The 22,453-nt window shown below is 40.3% G+C and overlaps 2 protein-coding genes across 3 annotated transcripts in view; both read left to right on the top strand.

The window, feature by feature from the left end:
* The window catches only part of ubr3 (ubiquitin protein ligase E3 component n-recognin 3), a 38,050-nt gene extending 29,994 nt beyond the window's left edge, over positions 1–8,056 (top strand). For both annotated transcript variants that reach the window (XM_070838013.1, XM_070838014.1), the window contains 8 exons: positions 1,604–1,704; positions 3,391–3,515; positions 5,372–5,479; positions 5,678–5,803; positions 6,001–6,180; positions 6,616–6,825; positions 7,011–7,150; positions 7,659–8,056. In XM_070838013.1, coding sequence (XP_070694114.1) covers positions 1,604–1,704; positions 3,391–3,515; positions 5,372–5,479; positions 5,678–5,803; positions 6,001–6,180; positions 6,616–6,825; positions 7,011–7,150; positions 7,659–7,776 — 1,108 coding nt within the window. In that variant the 3' untranslated portion in view covers positions 7,777–8,056. The remainder of the gene's footprint in view (positions 1–1,603; positions 1,705–3,390; positions 3,516–5,371; positions 5,480–5,677; positions 5,804–6,000; positions 6,181–6,615; positions 6,826–7,010; positions 7,151–7,658) is intronic.
* A 2,498-nt stretch (positions 8,057–10,554) lies between these two features.
* myo3b (myosin IIIB) overlaps positions 10,555–22,453 on the top strand; it is a 65,789-nt gene continuing 53,890 nt past the window's right edge. Inside the window, exons 1-8 of the mRNA XM_070838042.1 lie at positions 10,555–10,621; positions 10,919–10,955; positions 16,826–17,009; positions 18,304–18,324; positions 19,034–19,168; positions 20,805–20,909; positions 21,104–21,203; positions 21,866–21,942. Of these exons, the coding sequence (XP_070694143.1) occupies positions 10,555–10,621; positions 10,919–10,955; positions 16,826–17,009; positions 18,304–18,324; positions 19,034–19,168; positions 20,805–20,909; positions 21,104–21,203; positions 21,866–21,942 (726 nt within the window). The remainder of the gene's footprint in view (positions 10,622–10,918; positions 10,956–16,825; positions 17,010–18,303; positions 18,325–19,033; positions 19,169–20,804; positions 20,910–21,103; positions 21,204–21,865; positions 21,943–22,453) is intronic.

The raw sequence follows: 22,453 nt of genomic DNA on the forward strand, positions 1-22,453 counted from the left end.
GCACCACACCATACCAGCACGGCATCTCGGCTCCCAGCTGTCCACCTAGCTTCAACAGAAACCCGTATTTAACAAAATACAAAAGGCATACTTAGTACAACACACTGTCTTTTTCTGCCTTGAATCACTACTGTGCGTCAGAACATGCCATTTCATGGACAAATGTGTTTGGTTGTCAGGATTGATGGTCTAAAAAAACTGTTTGGAAAAAAAAAGAGGCTACTGGCAGCACTTAACAATACAAGATGAGCTTGAACAACCTTTCCTCCCTGTTAGTGTTGTAAGACAGCTTTTACACTTGTTACTAACATAGAGCTCACAGTATTCTCAGAGGAGCCATTGCTGTTTAAAAATACTTTGTTAGGGTCTTCGGAAGGGAGCACTGTCATTGACACCCTTAAGCACTCAACCTGATCTAGCCTAGTTAAATAGGACAGAGAGAGATGTTTCTGCATAGATGCAAAACATTGCTCTTGCTTTTATATGAAGACTTGATAGTATAGTTTGTATGCAGTGGTCTTAGCAGGGTTAAAAGCACCATCCTCTGAGGCTTTTCTCTAATGCACAGTGGAATTAACTGGTGAGTGCTTTGGTAATGGAAGGTATTATTCCTTAAGTGCAGTTCCCCTCGTTCCAAACCCCCAAGGCCTCTCAAAAGTAGAGTGGAGATTGGAACCTCACTGAATCGTCAACAGAAGACATTTAAATGGGGATGGCACACAGGATGAATATTAAACTGGGCCCACATTAAAGACGTCTTTCAGGGAGCACAAGGGGTGTATTTGTTAAGCAAATGTAAAACTAGATTCACAGCAAGACCTTTGCTCTCATAGGTGATGACATCACCACCTCTCATACTGCATATATTATTATGCGCTGGTTATATTTTCTCATTACTTCAGTTTTAATTATCTGAACACTCAATACTGAAAATCATACCGATTTATATTGTTTTCACCGTTCAGTCTTTAATTTTTACTTTATTTTATCTATATGTATCATATCTATTTGTACATTAATTTTCTATTTTTCTATTGCGAAATTCTGTAAATTCTATTGCTAGTTTCTTAGATTTAGCCACAGAAGAATTTCACAACACATTTACTCTGTAGGATTGTGGTAGAGACAATAACAGCTCTATGAAGGAGGCAAAGTTACCTTCTCATGCCATATGGATCATCATCAAAGCTATAAAGTTTCTTTGGCAGGCAGATAATGGTGACGTTGTGGTGGCTTTACTCACACATGACATGACATTGATGGAAGGTGGCAGTTCTCATGCAATATTTTAGAGAGAGAGAGATGCAACTAAAAATGTTTTCGATAAGACACCAAAGAGTGGTTTCTGCTCTCTCAGCGGCTCCATCACTGTTGAATTGTAAAACATATTTTGCTGTTAAAGTCTTATTATCGTGAGCACAAGGGACATCCTTCCCTGCTTCTCACAGGGAATTTATTTAAACATTTTATTTTATTACTGATCAAATTCTGCATTAAGTTACATTCATTTGCAACTCTGATGTATGTAAAGCATTTTGCTGGATATTCATTTACTGCATATTGTGTATGTTTGTAACATTTTTTTTTTCTTATCACATTGCAGAGGCTTTGATGAAGAGAGACCTGAGGTACCCATGCTGTTTCGAGATGTCCCATCCCTCCTGATTATCTTTGTGCTAACAATGCCCCAGCCTCTGCGAAAAGGTACAGTTCTTATGTCTGCATCACGACAGTACATGAGAGGGGGGGAGTCTCTCAACGGCTGCCTCACAAGGACAGCCCCATTATCAGTAGTAATCAGAGCTGAGTGCCGGGAAGAAGCATTTCACATCTCTTATCTATGCTCCCATTGCCGTTATGTGGCCGTGAGGATCAGAGAGACGTGACCCTGGTGATGGGAGGGTTGCACCTCCTTCGTGTGCCCTTCATCTGTGGCTTGTTGCTGCTTCGCCTCCATCTAAGCCCTTCGCTGGAAAAGGCGGAGGGCCACCTAAAGACCTGGCCCAACATACTGCAGTCACGTTTAATGGGAGAAGTGTCACAGCAGGCGGATCATTTCATTGATGACTGAATCAGGTTGACCGCTGGCGGGAACAATTAAGACTATTGGAACGTAGCAAAAGTGGATTTATTGGTAGTAGCTTTTGATTGAGACAGTTAACACTATAATTAGATATCCATATTGTAATAAATCACAAAGTACAATTTATCAAGGACTGTTTGTCAAATTGTTCTCAAGGTTGTGGTGTTTCATAGCATGTGGTGCAGGTTTTGGAATGCTTTGATATTACAAAAGCAAAAACAAGGAATAATCAATATAATAATTGCAAGACAATTAATTTTAGGCATGTGTGATTTCCAACCATGTGTCAGTAGCCAACTATAAGCCCAACTACTATTTGCAGCTGGGTGTCAATACTAAATGTGGTTATTTACACACAGGTGTATGTTGGAAAGAGTATTTACTTGTGTTTAATGTACCCTGCCTTTCATATTTGTTTTTGACTTATCATTTTAACACAAACCATGATCTTTTTCCAAATCTAACCAAGAAATGTTGGTGCCTAAACCTAACCAGCCTGCGACTGAAAACTGATAATAACAACAATAAAAGAAAACTGAAATATTTGAGAGAACTAAGTCTAAAAATTAATCAGTTTTGATAGCTGGCATCTCATGGGACTTTCACCATGATCTCTTATATGATATTCCTGTAACTAAACCATTCTTCCACCGCAGCCATACCCAGCTGAGGTAGTGGTTGTTGTTTATACTGCATGACTGGACTGGGTCCAAATAGCCAAAAAGCAGTCTGGCTATTTGAATATGCCCAAAGCATGGTTACCTCTATTTTCAAAAGTTTTCTTTAGAGAAATAGAAAGGGTGAGGCATGATCAGTCCTTGATAAGGGTTCTTTGCCCTTGATTGCTATGAAGTGATGGCCTCCTTTTTTAGCTCTACGTTTTTTAATTGTGTATGCTGACACTTGTCACAATGACCAGGACAGTGGAGCTGTCAGCAGCCCTTTGCTGAAGAAGAAAACAAATGGCACTCTTTGTTGTTCCTCTACAGCAACTTAAATATCCGTCAGGCTACATTTACCACCTGAAACTCTCAGCTAATTATCCTGAACACTGTTCAGTGAGGCTCTCTATGTAGACATGAGAAATCAAACACAATGCCCCTGTGGATAGCTGTCAACCTTGTTGAACTGACATTTTGTATGCTGGATCTTTTTAAAGTCAAAATAACACATGCTCACATAATGAAAACGTGTCAAGAATTTATTCTTTCAATAATTCATCTGTGTACATTGCGCTTCTCCGCTTCTGTTTATGTTTCCATTTGGCTCGGTTTATCTGATCTGTGCCACTTTCCCTCCCTGTGTAGAGCACTTTTCCTGTGTGGTGAAGATGCTGTACAACCTGCAGTTCATGCAGGCTCTGGCTGCACTCTCATCCAAGTTCAGCCCAGAAGAAAGGCAGGCCTGGAGCGCCTCTGGAGCACTCAAGAAGGTATATTGTCGTATTAATATTTATTCTCTATTATAGGGATTGTGCTTATTTCTTTTCCTTTGGGTCTTGTGTGGATTGCCTCTAATCGGCCTCTATAGCCAGTGCATGTCTGTATATCCCCAATCATGTTTTGATTAAAAATAATTAATCAGAAAAAGATGGTCATACTGTGCAGACTGTGGCCCAGAACAACAGTACAAAGCTCTCAAGTACTGCTGAAATGTAATAAGAACAATCACTGTAGTGCTCTTTCTGCTCTCTGTGCAGGTTCAGTCCTGCTGGGGAACATTTTCAAAGGGTGTCAAAAGTCTGCTTGTATCCCTTGCATGTTGAACTAGTTGTATCCTCTGATTGTTCCCTAGAACCAGCCTGCAACAGCCGTAAATCACTGTGTATGACTTAGTATTGAGATGAATTGAGACCTTTCCGGGTTTCATTTACGTGATTTCCTCAGTCGACAGTATCGATCTTCATTATCTGGAAACGTGCGATTGCTTGAGAGTGGCTGCATTAATTGGCTATCTGTCTTCAGTCTATTAAATCGTTATTAGTGAGTGGTTGGCTTGAATGTCAAAAGACGAATGGCTGAAACCCTCCCCTTGAGGGTGTTACCATCCATAATGGTGGAGTGGATAAGTATCTCCTCACTGCACTGCCATGAACAGTAGTGCAGGCATTCACAAGCTGCCACTAAGATGGATTTCAAATCCACAATGAGGACGGCATCCATATTTGGTAGAACGCCATTGTAATTAAACTGAAGTTGTTAAAAAAGATGCAGTCTGAACACAGATCAGAGCCGAGAGGAAAGAAATCCATGGACTTGAAATTCCCCCCCTATAAATCTATGAGAAGGGACGGCAGACGAGATAAGGCCGCTGTTTTATATTCCACCACCTTCAGCTTGATAAATGCTTGCAGCTTTTCCTCTGTATAAAATACCAGCCAAACCAGTTGAATTTTTATCAGAATACACATTCAGTAATGTCTCTACCACTTATCAGATATTGTGAGGCAAGAATTATTGTCCTGTGCGTATTCTGCATAAGTCATCATACCACATTGCAGTTTATACTTGAAAGGAGGATGCACAAGTGAAGATTCTGATCTATTCTGATATGTGACATTAATTTACTGGAAAACAGACAATTCACTGATGATGCCATGGACATTTTCTTTTTCGTTCTTGGTTAATAGTCATTTAATTGCCTTAGCTGTTATGCATATTCTCTTCAAGAAACAGCAGGTATCCATCCGTGAAATCATTCAAACTGACAAGAGTGTTTAGTTTGAGCATGAAAATGATGTGAATCGCATGCAATGGCCTTCATAGTACCAGATCTCGATTGTTGTTGCTTAGACAGCGCTCTCAACAGATCAGAGAAGGTGTTTTTGTAGAATGGTGCACATCCCTCCAGTCGAGTTCAAGAAACTCCACACAGCACATTAAAACTAGACTGATAATCAGAACAGTTGTCATTTTATTTATCTTCATTATTCAGCCTGGCATTGTGTTCATGTTATTGTTGGGATCTTGAAGACTTTGGTGTGCCAGAATTTTGCAGCTTCCTTCTCATATCAATAGACAAAGGCTTTTTCAGAGTGGATTTAAATATGTGTTAGGAGGGACAGCAACAATATGGAAAGACTTTCTTATAGCCAGTTTAATTAGTTTAGTAGTAGTTCTCTGCGCTGTTCAGCCCAAACAGGGAATAAATAGTTTGAAGCTTGTGTCTGACAGTCAGAACAGCTCATAGGTCTGATTAAAGCAGCAAAAACAAAAAGTGGCCTTTTTAATGTTTGATTTTGCACTTGATCAACATTTTGACATTCTGCATTTTGATTCTCTTCCACAGAATACTGCAAATGCTGAGAAATCTTTTGAAGCGCTGCTCAGTCACATTATCAGTGAGCTCTCTAAGGACAAGAGTGTCTACAAGGTGAACACTGAAGAAACATCAATGGTGAGCCGCTAAAATGACTGTTTAACACTTCAGAACATAACTGCCTCCAGGACACCACTCTTTTTGTTTTCCTTCTGCTTTTTCTCCTTTTCTCATAAACAATATTACCCTTAGAGACGCTGGTCTAATATCTCACAGTATTATCAGCGAGCTGTTGGCTGGTTATTGATCAAGCGTTACTGTTGTTCCCCTTTCCAGCTGATCTCCGGTGTGTGGTCCCCACAGTCTATCGAGTACAGCCTCCAGCAGTACTGCCTGCCCTTCCTTCGCCTCTCCTGCCTGCTGCAGCACCACCTCTATGGAGACAATCTAACTGGCTGCCTGGTATGAAACCACCTTGTACCCTTACAGCAACACTGGTCAATATTTCTGTTCATCTTGTGCACGCCATAGCTAAGTTTCTCACATTAATGGCATTGGTAGACCTGAGTTTAGATCCTCTGACTTCACATAAATCACAGGTGTCAGTGAAAACAAATAGTGTGACCCCCCCAGCTGTGTCCTCGTTTGTGTGTCCTCAGGAGGAGGAGGAGTTCTCGTCCTTGGCGGTGTGTTTGGGGCTCTTACCCTCGGCCCCTCAGCCTTCCAACAGCGTGCACAGTGCCTCATGTCTGAAGTGGGTGGTCAGCGCGTTTGACTTGGTGACACAGTGGTGCGCTGAGGTCACAGAGCTCTCTCAGATACAGGCAGAGCAATCATTGGTACGTATGTGAGTTTCAAACTAGACGATTTGTATATAAATACAATGGCAGTGCTATATTTCGTTGTGTTATTATTCTTTCTAAGGGTCTTTATGCTGCCCCATCAATGTTTGAAGCCTTATTACCTGCATGTCACATGTGCAAACGACAGCAGGTATATACCAGTAAAATCACAGGTGGAGAAATCTTAAGCTTCTGAGTGTTATAGTTGCATTTTAGTAAACGAAAACTAATTCCCAGTTGATTTCAGTGTGCACTGTCAGAAAATGTTGAATGAGAAGTTGAGTTTGCATCAAATACTCACTCAGCAATAGATATTAAATCAGAATCAGAATCACTTAAAACCAGGTATTTTGGACTTGATGTCCAGTAAACAATTCATGTACCTGAATTGTTACTGACAATTCGTTTCAACTTTGCTCTTCTCCTCTTAAGACCTTGCTTGTCCAGGATCCTCAGTGGGTAGCCCCCCGCCTTCTCCAGCTACCCGACAACTACAACATTATATTCCAGTACTATCACAGGAAGGCCTGCACTGCCTGCAAAAAAGTGCCAAAAGACCCTGCACTCTGCCTTGTTTGTGGCGCCTTCGTCTGTCTCAAGGGCGTGTGCTGCAAACAGCAGGGTATCTGTGAATGTGTTTTGGTGAGTTTCTCAGTGCTTTAAAAGCAGAGCTGCACTGTTGTTGTCTTTGTTTGTTTTTTTTATTCCACTTTAGGCTCCATACAACCTCATTTGTAGCAATTTACTAATTTTATACCTAATTGCTGCTGACTGTCTGACTGTGTCATGATCTTTTTATTTTTAAATGCTTGTTTCGTCACTTGCAGCACTCTCAACATTGTGGCGCAGCTACGGGCATCTTTCTACTGATAAATGCCTCAGTCATCATCATCATCCGTGGACATCGTTTCTGCCTGTGGGGTTCTGTTTACCTTGATGCCCACGGAGAGGAAGACCGCGATTTACGGTATGACACATCACACACACGGTTAGAAATGCCACATAGTGTTGTGCAATGAACTTTACACAGTTGAAACTCCTGTGCTGTGTCCCAGTACCATTATGCATACGTAATGTGTACAGTATGTTAACATACAGCTAGTATGTAAGAAAGTTTTGTATTAAATGATGCAGTGTATGTGCTTTAAACAGAGAGTTTTGGAACATCACTGTCAATTAAACATCACTTTTACAATTTATTTTAAATTTTCCAGTTCTGAACAGCTCAGTTTCAGTCTCTTATCACAGTGCATTGTGGGACAACAGTATACATCAACAGCACACTCCGAACATAACGTGTGTTTGGATGCATACAGATTGTTTGCGAGTGCATTTTAAGTTTTCAAATACAAACCCACAGCGTACTCAAAACCCTAGTATGAAATTGGGACACACTTGTTTTGAATGTATTGTTGCTGCAGAGAAAACAAACATAGCTCTCACTCTTGCTTTCCTCCCCTCTGGCCTTTCTCCAGCCGTGGCAAGCCTCTCTTCTTATGCGAAGAGAGGTATCGAGTGTTGGAGCAACAGTGGGTTTCACACACCTTCGATCACATCAATAAGCGTTGGGGGCCTCACTATAATGGACTCTAAGATCTTCCAAAGTCCCCTGAAAACAGCAACCCATGACGGAGAAGATTTTTTTTTTCCCCTGGCTTATGTGTCTGCCTCAATTTAAATATCTGGGGACTCTTAACGTGATAAACACAAACATCCAGTGAGGGTATTGCTGCCACAACCTTGGTTTATGTGAAGTTTGGTGTACAATCATGCCTAAAGATTAACACGTGTGTGTGTTTAAGTGATTTATTGTGTGGTTTTCAACAGGGAAAAAACAGAATTCGGTAAGATCAAAGTAAAAAAAGCACAACTGTTGCCCAGAAATTCAATTGGTTTGGAACAGGCTTTTTAAGTCTGTCATATTTATTTGGGTTAAAAAGTATATATATATACATATATATATATATATCAAGTGCTGAAAGTCCCTGCAAAGTTTGATTACTTTTTGCACCATTTCTGATGATGATGTTAATGCATATCCCTTTTATTTATCAAAATGTGCTCCGCTGTGCTGGCATGAGTTTCAAGCTCCTGATGAGTGTAGCGATGTTATTGCAATGTGCACTCATTGTCTGCTGACATGTGGTGGTAGGCAGGACAAGTCCACCCATCTACACACTAGAGTTTTTTTGCAAACAAGCAAAGGCTCTTTTTATGGGTCTAGTTGCAATCCATCCTCAGGAATTTGTTTTGTTTTTGCTGTTTAAAATACGTTTTAGATATTTAAATAAATGCTGCTGCTCATTGTTCAAGTAAGTAATTTTAACTTTTGTGAAGTTTTTTTTTTTTTTCTTCTTCTTTTCTAAGGTTGTGCTTTGAGTTTGTGGTAGATGGCTGGGAATGTTGATTCAAACTCACTTTAAGGTTTAAGGAGGTATGCGGTCACCTCATTACACTCACTACACTCTCGCAGCCCCGCCCTATCTGCACTTTTTATGTCTGGTCCCGAGGAAGAAGAAACAAATGCCAACTCAAACACAGCTAAAGCTATAACTGGATAATCAGACTCACTGTCACCGCTCTACAAGACCCTGAAGTCAAACATACAGAATTTAAGTAGCATACATTTTTAAGGAAAGGAATGTCATCGCACAGATACAGAGTCCTGCTGCCCTGACAAAACTGAACAACACATGAGAGCAGAAAAAACGATATTGGTTCTGTCAAAGGTTTCTCTCAAGATGTGAAATGGTAGTTGCTTTTGAGAAGAAATGCCAATACTTGTCATCTTTCTGTGCTGTCAAAAGTTTTCCCTTTTTTTTTTTTTTTTAATGCTTTTGATTGTCATATGTGCAGTATACAACATTTATTGTGATGACTTTCCCTTACTTCATGCATCATCTAGTTGTGATTTATAGTCGCATTCCAACACTATGAGATTATAAAACTTGAGTATCCGTTCTACACTGTGCATGACATCCTTTAAGCCACCATTATTTAAGTGTCTTAGCTACTTAATTTTCTGATTATCATCTATTTTTGTTTTCTGGAAGAGAGGAAATTTATCCAGCTGTGCCTGCAAGATTGATGTTAATTTTCTGGAGTGATAAACGGCATACCGCTGATATCTCTGGTTTTGAAACGCTGGGCCGCATCGTGCTGCATTGAGGAATCTTTAAGGAACATGTCAACACTTGAAAAACTTCCTCTTGAATTTTATGCATGCTGCTTTTCTGTTTACCGAGTTTCTCCTCTCTTCTTTATTTTGCAGTACCCACTTTGTAAATGACCGCAACCAAATAGCCAACAAGAAATGGGTGTAAATTGTAACTGAAAGCTCTTGTGTGTTCTCCTGTATGAATGAAGAGAGAATACAGTACATTACTGTAGGTGCTGACTCAAACTTTCTGAGTTTGACCAGAAAGTATGACTTGGACATTTAATGCAAAATGTAACATATGTGAATAAAATATAAACACTCTGATTTGTTTTGTTTTTTTTACATTGAATTACTTTGTCCACTCTTACGTATGAGAGCAGTGATCCTGTGTTGGTTCTGTCAAAGTACCATCTCAGTGTCAGTGTTGCTTTTGTCAAATATTAGATCTTGCGTACAGACGGCGGATTAAGATTTCATGACAGTGCTCTCCAACCGGGCCCCTTAAAGCTCAAATATTACCTTCTGTAATGGTTTTCCTCCAGTTTGAATCCTCTTGTGTGGGCTGTCGTGAGGAAATGTGGCTGATAGGACACAGACATCTACCCCAAACTGTGTCCACCAGGGGTCTCAGTTCAACGGAGCTCATCGGATCACAACCGCCAGAGACAAATCCTGTGACCGTTCAGACCAAATATGACTTTGTACACTAGAATGCAGCATTTGTAGACAGTTGCTCAGTATTTCCACAATGCAGCTGAGCAGATGCACCACTGTGTTCAGTGAAATATCACTGTGAGCCAGCTGAAAGTGGTTTGGTTGTCAGTCTCATTGAAGGTTTTTCATAGCTTCTTATTTGCAGCTGAAAACTGGAGAAAATCTTCTTTATGAAATACTTGAAGAAATGTAACATGCATGTAGCCTAAGCTTTGTACACAGGCCTGCTCTGATGGTGATTTGTCTGCATACACTGCCCCTTTTCACTGTAACAAGGAAATGTCTGTGCCATGTGACTGAGCATTTTCAGGATAATTGGTTTGAAGTTTCACAAACGAGGGAGGCCTTCTGGTTAATGACCAATGGCCGCACAAAGCCTCTCTTTTCTTCCAATTACACAAACAGGGAGAAAAAAAAAAACACTCTAGTATGGATCAGAGAAGGAATTTCACTCAGGGAAATCCGCCGAGATTGTGCGACAGGCTTCGTGCTGAGAGATGTTGCTGCTACAGGCGCTCATACCGCAAACATTAGTGGACATTTCCTCATTTTCTCCTCATCCAGGTGGGTGCGCATGAGTACATCACTGAAGGCTGCACAGGGTGATACTGGTCAGTGCAGGGCAGCACGCTCAGGTGTCTATACTGTTAATAATTAAAACCCTTCAGGAGGAAACAGGGAAATCAGTTCGGATATGTTGCTATGGACGGTAAGGTGCATGTAAAGAATTTTTAGTTAAAGCCAGTGCAGTTAAAAGTTTATGTAAGAGTGTCTCCTTGTGTTGGATGTGTTGATCCAGTGATGCATACAAGACTTGGAAGTAATCAGCTGATGTCTCAAATTGTTTCCTATGTTTTGCAGATTTTAGAGATGGAAATACGGAGGCAGCAAAGACAAGGTAAGACTCCTTTCCTCATCATCAGCAGGCCTACTCTGCCAGCTCACCATTCTGGTGCCACTCTAGAAGTTTTGCATTGTGACATACTGTGCACTCAGTTGTGATTATTAACACAAAACCCTGAAGTCAAACAGAATTTAAGTAGCATGCATTTTTAAGGAAAGGAATGTAACCGCACAAAGACACTGTCGTGACTAAACTCAACAACACATGTGAACAGAAATACTTTCTCTCAAGATGTGAAACTCAATGAAATACTGGTTGCCTTTGAGAAGAAATGCCAAATACCAAAGAGAACCAAAAAGGAGAAATAAGGCATCAAGAAGTATGATTACGCCCCAAAGCCAAATCATACAAATACTGTGGGGTGATCATTTATGGCGACAGACCTAATCAAGTAATTCTTTGAGCATAAATGGAGCATAAGGAATCAGTTTATAACGGAAATAAAAAATGTTGTGTCCCAATGTTGCACAAAAGATCCAACAGTTTTCAGGATGATTTCTGTGAGGGAATGACTGTAGAAAAGTGCAGTTAATTTACAAAAAGGTTATTATCCTCCCTCCCTATCTATATAATCCTTTCTCTGATGGCACACACATGTTATTTCCTCAGCTACCAATTTAGTGTCCTGTAATAGTGTAAATATGGATAATGAAGTCTGTAGTTTGACTTTACAGAAAACCCTACATTCACACAGATGTAGATCAGAAATGATGATGTCCGATGGTGATTTTTTTATTGTATTTTACTCTACTTGTATAGCTTTTCTATTCTGTACCAACCATAAAGTTATTTTTCAAGACATCAAACATTCAAGATTTCAGTCTCCAATAGGTTTAATCTTCTAAACTTCAGCAAACTACAGTGGAAAACATTATTATCAAATCATAATTTACTCTACTGTAACTTCTCCTCAGTACATAGTAAAGTTTTGTTAGTGATCAAAAGGAAAGACGTTGCCTTAGCTTCTCCTTTTTTACTTGCACCTGCTGCCTGACATTTTAAATATTGATCAGTAGTAATTAAAAATGGTTTTGAAATCACCAGAATGATGTTGTTAAGATAAGAGATTCTGTTCTATTCAATAATAAACACTGAAACTTAAGCTAATATGAGGCTGCAGTGTTTTGTGGACCGAGCATGTGATTCAGTGTTTTGCTCTTTTGTAGACACATTTTTTATTTAGAGGTAAAAAACTGTCATGGAGTTATAATTCTCAGTTTTGTCAGAATGATGCCACAGTTCGGTGATAAATGTCATTTATTTCTTACATGATTCAGAATGTTCAACTTTAATTCATAACTGCCTGTTAGTGTTGCTGCATTTACACACACTGGATCCTGTCACAGTAGCTGCCAAAACAACTGTGATATTTGCGATTAGATGACAGAGAGTCGTTTCTGTCTGGCCAGGGTTTTTAGATTTATTATTTTGATAATGTTGATGATGGTTTGTAGTTAATTGGTTTGATATTTTGTGTATCCAGTGTTGTCACCAGGAGATTATTAATCACGCCAGGTGCACTGCTAAGATTACAGGGCTTAAGCTTTAATAAATGAGTGTATGTTTCTATGTTTGTTGTATTTGTTGCACGAGGCTTTGGTCATCCAGGGTGAGAACAAGGGCACGGTGCTTTTGGCCCGGCTTGTGGCGAGCGGAGTCTTACCGCAAAGCCTCTTCATATCCCCTTAAAAAGGGATTATAGTTCAGAGGTTTTTTTTGTTTTTTTTTCCCTCTCCACAGACTCACCAACGGGTTTACCAAGTAGAGTTCCCATAAGGCTTTACCAGAGAGGGCGGGATTGTCTGAGTTTGATGGAAGCAGAAAATTAGATTACTCACGTTTACTTTGCACTGTTTCTGGTGTCAAAGACGGTCCCTGTGCTGCAGCTGTTCACATCATCTAAAGCTGTTACCACCTCCAACCATCACAGACACTTGGAATTATGTAAATGTGGCATAAATGCAAATATTGGGGGCATATTATTAAGCTGAAGAAACATCCTATGTATTACTATCCTAAAGCAACACATTTCCATACACACGTCATGGTTTTTACTCAAATTCTGGTGATTTATAATTGTTATTTGATTTTAGAAAAAAGAAAAACAAAAGACTATTTCACTGTGTCACAGAGAAGCCCTGGCCAGCATTTCGAACACCAGATACGACGTCCATTTTTTCAGGTATGCTGACACAGTGTGGTAAACAAAGGGTAACCTGAGCGTTGCCATCTAGGACCAGCGGTGTCCTGTTCTAAAGCAGCAGTGACCTATCTCCTGTCCATTTTCTCTTTGCTTGGTGATAATAAGACAAAAACTGTATTCGATCTACGATTGGCAGAAAGTTTCTCACATGAAGCAGCGCAGCAATGTAGTTTTATTTAAAACTCTTAACTAAGTGAGGAAGCCTGTCTTGCTCTCTACTTTAGTCGTTCCCAATTTATTTATTTATTTTTTTGTGACCCCTTAAAGTGGTGCTATGTCACCTCGCTGCCTCTTCACAGGTTGCACGTCTCTACAGGTTTTAACCAGGTCAACCAAAGATTAATAGTCAGAAGATGAAAATGTTCAGTGATCAATAAGGAGCAATATAAGCAAGGGTTAGACCAAAATATGTAAAACTAAACCTAACTTTGTTTGGAAGAAATACGTTTTTCCTGCTTTCTTTCATCTGATGAATCATCTTGCGACCCCTTAGATTTATCTTGTGACCTCTTTTTGCGGACCCTGACCCACACGTTTGAAACCACTCTTCTAGTTCACTTTCAGTATGCAGTTAGAGCTTTTTATGTGTAAAAACCCACAAAATGTTTTATTGCAACAACAGACAGTAATGGGAAACATGTATATATAAAAAAAAAAAAGAACATGCTGTCTGTGATCTTGATAATGCCATTTCAATTCATTTCAACTCGCTCCTTTTGTTATTAGTTTTCTCAGTGTTGTAACCAGTTACTGAATTATTTATGTGCCATGGAGGGGGTCAGGGTGGGAGAGCTTGACATGTTTTTTGGCTTCCAAAGGGCGACATGACAGAAAACGTTTGGGAACCACTGCTTTAAAAACAGACTCTTTGCAGCTGGTGTGACTCTGTTTCACTTCATTAGATCCCTGGGGCTATAAAGTCATGGCAACAGCAATGTGTAGTGCTGTGGTTTTTCAAGTGGAATAATATCTTGTTTTTATTACTCACTCGGCATGTAAGCTCTGTTTTGTAGGTATAGGAAGGAAACCAGACCAGGGCTTGATTATAAACCCCTACAATGAGTCTAAACATGGGAAATTGGACATTTTATTTGACTTTACGGAGAGTTTGTGGAATCCTTTTGCCACAACATCCCCGCTGTAGCTTGACGCAGCTGTACAGTAGCTGCATTGCTTTCACTGGCGTACGAGGAACTAAGAGGAAGCAGCCAGATGAAGTACAAACAGCTGGATGTGTAAAGAACATTATGCACAAGGAGCTGGAGGGTGGGGGCGGACAGGAGTCATGTGACCTAGCAACTATCATGAACTTCCTGGTAACCTGCGTGCAACCTGAGATGCTTCATATCAGACGTCCCATTATGAGTGGATACATCTGCCACCTGAATATTTAACTCTGCCGCAGATCAGGTTGCAGATTACTGGTGAATTATTAATCCCTATAGATTAGCATGAATTAGTGTGGAGCATTAACGGTGTGAGGGAGAGACTAACACTTTCACAGAGACAGGTACGTGCAACCTCTGGCTTCATGATCTGAACTTTATTGATCTTTGAAAGCTACTTTGAATAACGAATAGATGCAAAAGACTAAATGACCACTTTCATTCGTTGAGTGTGTGTGACGGCTGCAGACTCTCACTAGGAAGTTTTTTTTTTTTTAATGATTGATGTTCAAATGGCATGTGAGTTATTTGTACTGTGTGACCTCAAATTATGTTTGATTGATGTACAATTTGATGTTAAAGTCTAACTGTAGTTGTGCTTTACAGCTCGCATTCCTTACTTTGATGGAGACTCATGCAGAACAAGACTCTCATTAGACATTAAGAGTCAGAGACATTATTAGACAGTGTTAGACATCAGCCGCTGCTATTTATCGTGCACTTCACAGTAACTGACCAAAAACAATAAGCAGTCTTGTGCCATCTGCTGCTGCACGTCTGTGGGCTCAAACTTTGCAGGAAAAGGTGGATGTTTTAGAGCAGGTGTCTGATGCAGCCGGTCATTAGAGACAAAAAGCTGCCGTAGAGGAATATGAGCCGTCTGTTGGTGAAGTTGGTGAAGGTTTCTTGGTAACTGGTGAGGATGCAGAGCAGATAAGACGTATGTTACAAAACAGAGCGACAGTCATAAATGGCAACCAAACAGGTTAGAAAGACAGCTGGGGTCCATTATTCACAGACAGTTTAAGACGGATGAGTAACTTCAGAACAGTCACTAATGGATTAGTAGCCTGAAGATGAAGCTATAGTTGTAGGTAAGTGATTCAGTAGTAACCTTGTGCAATTATTATTTAAATGACTGTTCATAAAAAGGCACATTTACAAAAGGCACCAGTAGTGCCACTATCACTTCTTGAAGGACACAGTGAAGGATATCAGTTGGATCTCGGTGCTCCGTATTTGAACGTCTCCACAGAATAGCAGTGTATCCATCTACCATCTACACGGACACCGTTGCTCAACCCGCATGCACAACAATTCATAAATCTGTCCTCACGTGCGGGTCGCCACAGCTCCCGAGGGTTAAACATCATTCACGTTTTTTCACATCAATCTGCTGATCTTGACTTCCCCTTCCAGGGTCATACAGCACGTTTATGACAAGTGGAGCGCTCGTGAGGTCGTTCACAAACATTCCTCTCCATCATGTTTATCTGGAATACGTGTCATTTTGCAAAAATAGCTTTCATGTATCCCAACGTGGCTCATAACAGTTCCTAATCCATCATGCTATTCTGTCTCAGCTGTTGTGACACTTAATGCTTCGCACCGTTGGTCTTACATGTTGTATTTGGTCACAGAAACATCACTTGCAGGACTTAAAGGATGATTTATATTGGGCCTTTGCACCGCTGTTGATCATTAGTCCTTATACCCATTTTATAGGCTGAAGACATGTAAATCACCTTATAAAACAATTAACATAATCATCATTTCACAATACAGTTTGTATGGAGGTGTGGTGTCGGTTCACTGCTCATTCAGGGCGGCACTTGTCAAGTTAATCCCTGTCCAATCCAATTGATCTTGAGGAGATTGCACTTCTTAGTGGGCAGTGACAAGGTCCCTGTGGAGAGGGCTAATTCAGTAGCTCTGTGAAATGCCACTTGTTGCCCGTCCCTTTGAGGAGGCAATTGCCGTTGCTCTTGGTGTTGTTGTATTATGACCACAAGAGACTCTTTAGTTGTAATTGTTCTCAGCCCCGATGAGTCAGAGGAAAATAACACTTGCCATGTAAGTAGAGTACGGCCATCTTCACCTACAGCTGTCTGCTTTGTTTTTGCTTTGATTTCTCCTGCTTTAAACCTGTTAAGTGGCTCCCTCGGCGGATATAGCCGTTTCACTGAGCTCAATGAGAGGGCCTTTGGGAATAAATGTATTGCTCTGTGCTGTACATGCACAGCTCTACACAGTGCAGATTTGTCAGTTATAATTACTTGCTTGTCTGTGATGTTAACTGGCAGATCATGTGTGTAAAAGTCTGGTTTGTTGTGAAGCTTTATTAGTATTAGGTACTAGAAAGGGATTAACATTTCTCCCAGTTTACAGTACAGAAGTATTTCAAGCAAGAATTTTTTTTCATTCTATAATTTTCTCATTTATTATAAGTTTTGTCCACCAACAATTAAGCATCTGTGATTGTGTTTGTCCTCTAGGAGGTCCCTGTATGGACTTTATCCTTACAAGTCCAGCATGATTGGCATGGAGAACCTGGGCGACCCATCGAGTAACTGGGATATAGTGGAGACCATAGGTAAAGGAACGTATGGCAAAGTCTACAGAGTGACCAACAAGAAGGACGGAAGTCAGGCAGCAGTGAAAGTGCTGGACCCGATCAATGTAAGTCAGATGAAAGCATGTTTACTGTGGAACCTTTTGCAGAATTTAAAACCACTGTGTCTACTACATATCGTCTATTTTCACTTCCCTGTCTCTTATATAAGCTATTAGGCAATTAAGGCTGACTGATTCTCGTGCAGAAAGATACTGTCACTGTGCTGAGTATTGATAGCCAGTAAAGAAAATGGATAAGCTGCATCTTACGCTTTGCTTGGCAGCACAATAACCATCAACTCGCAGGCCTCACAAGCTGTTTGAACTAACCGTAACTGTAGAGGGGGAACAGCTGGTTCTATGGATGGAGGCTTCAGTATACTTTATAGTCTATTCATCTAAAGTAGTCTGCTCTAGTTGCATGATATTAAAAATACTAACTTGATGATGATTTTTTTCCCTCCCTCATTCATTTGAGTAATTTTTCAAAGCCAAAACAAGTAAAGTATGCAGTAATTTGTAAAAACAGAAATCAAAGATTAGAGGAATGTAATGAATGAGAAAATTAATGTAATTAATGTAAGCAGTAGTTTTTTAGCCATGCAGGCATCATGGCGATATCGCTGTCATGGTTAGGTCACGACTTCTGTCCAGACCAAAACATATATACAACTATTGCCATTAAATTGATACAGATATCCATAGTACTCAGTGGATGAATCCTATATGACTTTTAAGATTAGCATTGGATTTAACTCAAAGCCCCGCTGTGCAGAAGTTCAGCCTTAAAGAGCCGCTTGCATGGCAGTCGACTCTTGTCTAAAGCTTGGATTTATCTTATGACCCCATAAAGGGTCCTGACCCGCAGGCTGGGAACCACTGATTTCATTAAAGGTGACATAATTATGCATTTATGTTGTGCCTCCCTGGTTTATCTTCATAAGTAGCTGCATGCAACATGACTGCACTTGCAGGTTGATAACCAGTGTGCCACAGTTTTAAGGTGAAGGGGAAGCATTTGTTGTTACAAAGTCACCTAAAAACCTCCCTCTAACTTCAAGACTTTACTCAATAAGCATCCTTTACTTACTTGTAACTGCTTTAATTGAGCCTGTGCCTCGTTTATTGTCTAATATTCTGCATAAATAAATGTTATATGAAAATACACTGATCTGACATCACTCTGTGTGCCTCCCCATTGTATAATTTTATTGTTAGGATTGCTGATGGAGTACCCCACAACCATTCATTTTGACAGCTTTTTTCATGACTGCGAGAACTCATAATATTGTGACAGAGGAAAAAAAGGCGAAGACTAAAACCATTGTGTTTTTCTTTATAACTATGTGACTTGTCTCAGCATGCGAGCCATACAAACAGAGTAAGTTGCCAGTACTTTTTCCTCCTCTCCATCTTGATGCAGTTGTACTTGTACTAGCTCCAGTGATATATATCAACGTCTCCCCCTTTCATTTATTTCCTGTCATGTTCAGCCTAACACACCCTTAACCGAAAGCGTAGCTCCTGCATTGGCTGTATCCTCTCTGCAGAGTCGTTCATTTGTCTGCGGGATAAGGATGCTATAGTCTCTGCATTGGCACCATATTGTGCTAGTGAGACTTGGTCTGAGGCGTGCCTGTGATTGTGTCAATGGAACAATCTCCATCTTGGCAGTGCTATCCACCATGAAGCTCCCCTGATGGCCATGAAGATGAAGCTGCCTCCTCTCTCATCCCTCTCCCTGATTAGACTGCTGACACTATCACTCAGACATCCAGGAAGAGAAATTCTGCCTCACTGACTGTTGCTCTTCCCTTCCTCTGAGATTTACTTTGATAGAAAAGCACTTCCAGAAATAGTTTAGCACCTGGTCCCTTCCCTCCCTTTGTGACTGACTATAGCCCTATCTTTAGGAGTCTCATTATAGTCAACCTATAAATTGTTTTTTTTGCTTTGTTTCAAAATGAAACACGGTCTGAAATATTCCGATATAATTGTTATTTTAATTACATTGCACAGTTTGATTCACAAAGCTACATCTCTGGCAGTTCTATGCTCCAGCTTTGCCTGTAATCTGTTCTTGTTTAAAGGATGTGGATGAGGAGATTGAGGCAGAATACAACATCCTGAGGTCGCTGTCCAACCACCCTAATGTGGTGAAGTTTTATGGCATGTTCTACAAGTCAGACAACCTATCAGGTGGACAACTCTGGCTGGTACTTGAGGTGAGCTCTTCTTAATGTTTCCATCTCTGTCAGTGCAGGTGCTGGTACTCTTTTTTTTTATTCTATTTAAATGTCCCTTTAATGCTTTTATTGTTTTTATGTAAAGCACTTTGAATTGCCTTGTTGCTGAAAAGTGCTATGCAAAAAGCTTGCCTTGCCTTACTGGATGTATTCCTCTGGAATTTGCTTAGTGGCGCAAGAAGCCAAAAAACTTACCAGGTATAAAAGTACTTCTAGTGATTACAAGAGAAATCCTGTTACTTTCTTTCACTTATTCTAGACATTATATCTTTGCAGTTTGGCTGTGCAAACACAGTATGTCTTACCTGGGACACCAGCAGGTGTTTTAATAGATTTTCCATTGACGTGAGAAATGACTGCATCACATTATCAGTTGACTCCATCTTCAGAATCAGAATCAGAATCAGAATCAGAATTCCTTTATTGTCATTATGCAAGAAGCACAACGAAATTTAAATGAGAAACAGCAGCTCTCATGGACAGTGCAAACAACGGAAGGTGCAAAATACAGAATAGTGCAAAAGAACGACGGAATAAACTTTAGTGCAACCTGTACTGGGGGGTATTAACATTGGAAAGGTATGTACAAAGAATATATGTAAGAAAATATATACAAAAATATAAATAGGTTCACATTTCTTTGGTTGGTTGTATTTTGTATCAAGGATTCAAGGAACTTTATTTGTCATACCAACACACAGTTATACATGGGGAGTTACGCTATTACGTTCTCAGGTCCCAGTTTAAGCCACGATAGAAACAGAGCATAACTACATCAGCGATAGCTGCAATAACAAGGGTGAGTCATTACCACATCGTTGGGCCCATAGACCACGTGCTCTATTGATCAAACAGGTCTGGTGTTGTCAAACTTTTAAGAATAAATCAAAATTCTAATATTTGCGCATAGAAGTTTGACTTAAATCTTGAAATGTCATGTTTATTATATAGACTTTATTCTCCAGATTCGAAAAAGAAAAAAGATTTATTTTTATTGATTGATTTTTACTGACAGTTCGACTTTATTCTCGATAAGCAAAATAAAAATATCTTTATCTTTAGCTACGTCCACTTAGCCATGAAAAATAGCGACAGAGCAAGCTTCGGAGATTGACACAGTTGTTGGGTGTTGAAAGTCATTAGAGAAATCTAAAACTTTTAAATCAACATTTTTCTTAGAATGAGGTGAAATTAATGGTTAACTTTAAGTTAAGTGCCCTTTGCAACATCTAGCGAACATCACAGCTGCTCCTGAGTCAGCTGAAACTGAAATGCTTTAACATGAACACAATGTCAGGCTGAACATTAGGCTCTCTAGAGATCAATGGTTTGGTAAGTGTGTTCCTGTTTTATAATTATTTATCTTGTGCTCTACAAGTACACACTGGAGCCTGCTGGTAATGCAGTACCCCTGGCAACTGCAGGGGGCTTTAGTGCAAATGTGATTTGTATTTAAAAAACCACCTACATGAATGGTTGATGCTCTCGTGCTGCCATGTGGTGCTGCATTGCTTCCTCTGCCTTGTGTGTGTGTGGGCTCAGCTCTCCCCATGAATCATAATCTACAGTGTTGAGTGATGGACGAGTCACTGGAGTTTCTCTGTCTCCCTCCCAGCTGTGCAACGGCGGCTCTGTCACAGAACTCATCAAAGGCCTGCTCATCCGAGGCCAGCGTCTGCAGGAGCCCGTTATCTCATACATCTTATACAGTGCCCTCTTGGTAAGATGGCCCTCTGCAAAGCTGCTGATGTTAGGGAGGAGGTGGGATGCAAACATGCAGAGAGTGTGCTGAGGGTTTATTTTCAGCAGGGGAAGTGTTGCAGGTGGTAACGAATGTCTGTCTGTTTCTGAACAGCTGCAGCTAGTAGCTATACATGCTGAGCACTTTGTGTTTTCTGTCCTCTAACTTAAAAGGGTCTTCAGCATTTGCACAACAACCGGATTATCCACCGTGACGTCAAAGGCAACAACATCCTCCTGACAACTGAGGGAGGAGTCAAACTGGTTGACTTTGGTAATGATCTTTGAGAGAGGCAATTTAACCAGATCATGGAGAGCGAGAAAGAGACAAATGCATCAAGGTCTGAGAATTGTGTCTCAGCTTTATCTTCCCCCTGAAGTGCATTGTTAGATAAACGAGTGGTTTTTGGTGTTTGACTGATCTGTGGGAAGTGTCAGGAGCACATCCCTGCGACATTGTTTATGGAGGCACAACACAAGCGCAAGATAAACCATTTCGTGTGCTTCATACTTTAGTCCCTTGCTCACCATAACATCTTTTTATTTCATGCACCGTAGCCTTAACCCAAGGCTATTATTGCTCATGTAAATTGCATTATTTGATCCTTTGCATATTGAAAGAAAGCTGTTATGGCAAATGACTTCGAGTCACCCCTAGGCATGTTTATGTCCTCTGTGTCATGGAGATGAAGTGGACTCATGCTGATAAAAATCTGTCCTACATAATTTGAAATGATTATAGCCCATTATTATTACTGCTTGGCAGGCTGCCACACGAAATTATATGCCAAGATTTATTGATTAATTCAAACATTTAGCCTCTATCATAAATTATATTTTTATTCTTAGCAAATTCACACTGATAAACACATTAATATCTGAATCTGAGTAATTAAAACAAGTGATTGAATCTTGTTTTATGCTTTCTTCTCTTAGGTGTTTCAGCTCAACTGACCAGTGCAAGGTTGCGGAGAAACACATCAGTCGGGACCCCGTTTTGGATGGCTCCCGAGGTCTGTGCTTCAGTTAACACGCACATTTTCATCAGTGTTTTAGTGCCTCATGGAACATTTTGAAAGAGCAAAGTCTGTTATATGTGCCACAAAGAGAGAGGCAGAGAGGCTCAGTTATTTCTGTGCGACTCTCCCCTGTGTCTTTGTGTATTCCCCTCCACGGGCGCAGCTCTTAAGGTCACCTCAAGGTTAATAGCTGGGAGTCTGTGGCCCCCTCGGCTTACTCTTTGGCAGAAATGAGGTGCGGTGATTGGGCTGGAAGGGAGGGACCTCTGGGGCAATTAGAATAAACTCAGCTGTAAAATGTAGTGCCAGTTATAATTATTGACTGTGCCAAAGAGAGGCACATACCACTGGCAAGTGAAGTGACCTACCTCAGTGTTTAAATAGTCCATAAATATAGATATTTGTAACCGTGCCAGATTTTAGGCAGCGAGTTTAGAGCTATAACACAGAAGTGCATTTCAGCTTTATGATCCTTTTGAACATAAGTTTCTTTAAATTATTGCTC

The sequence above is a fragment of the Pempheris klunzingeri genome, chromosome 10, assembly GCF_042242105.1.
Source record: "Pempheris klunzingeri isolate RE-2024b chromosome 10, fPemKlu1.hap1, whole genome shotgun sequence".
Classification (NCBI taxonomy): domain Eukaryota; kingdom Metazoa; phylum Chordata; class Actinopteri; order Acropomatiformes; family Pempheridae; genus Pempheris; species Pempheris klunzingeri.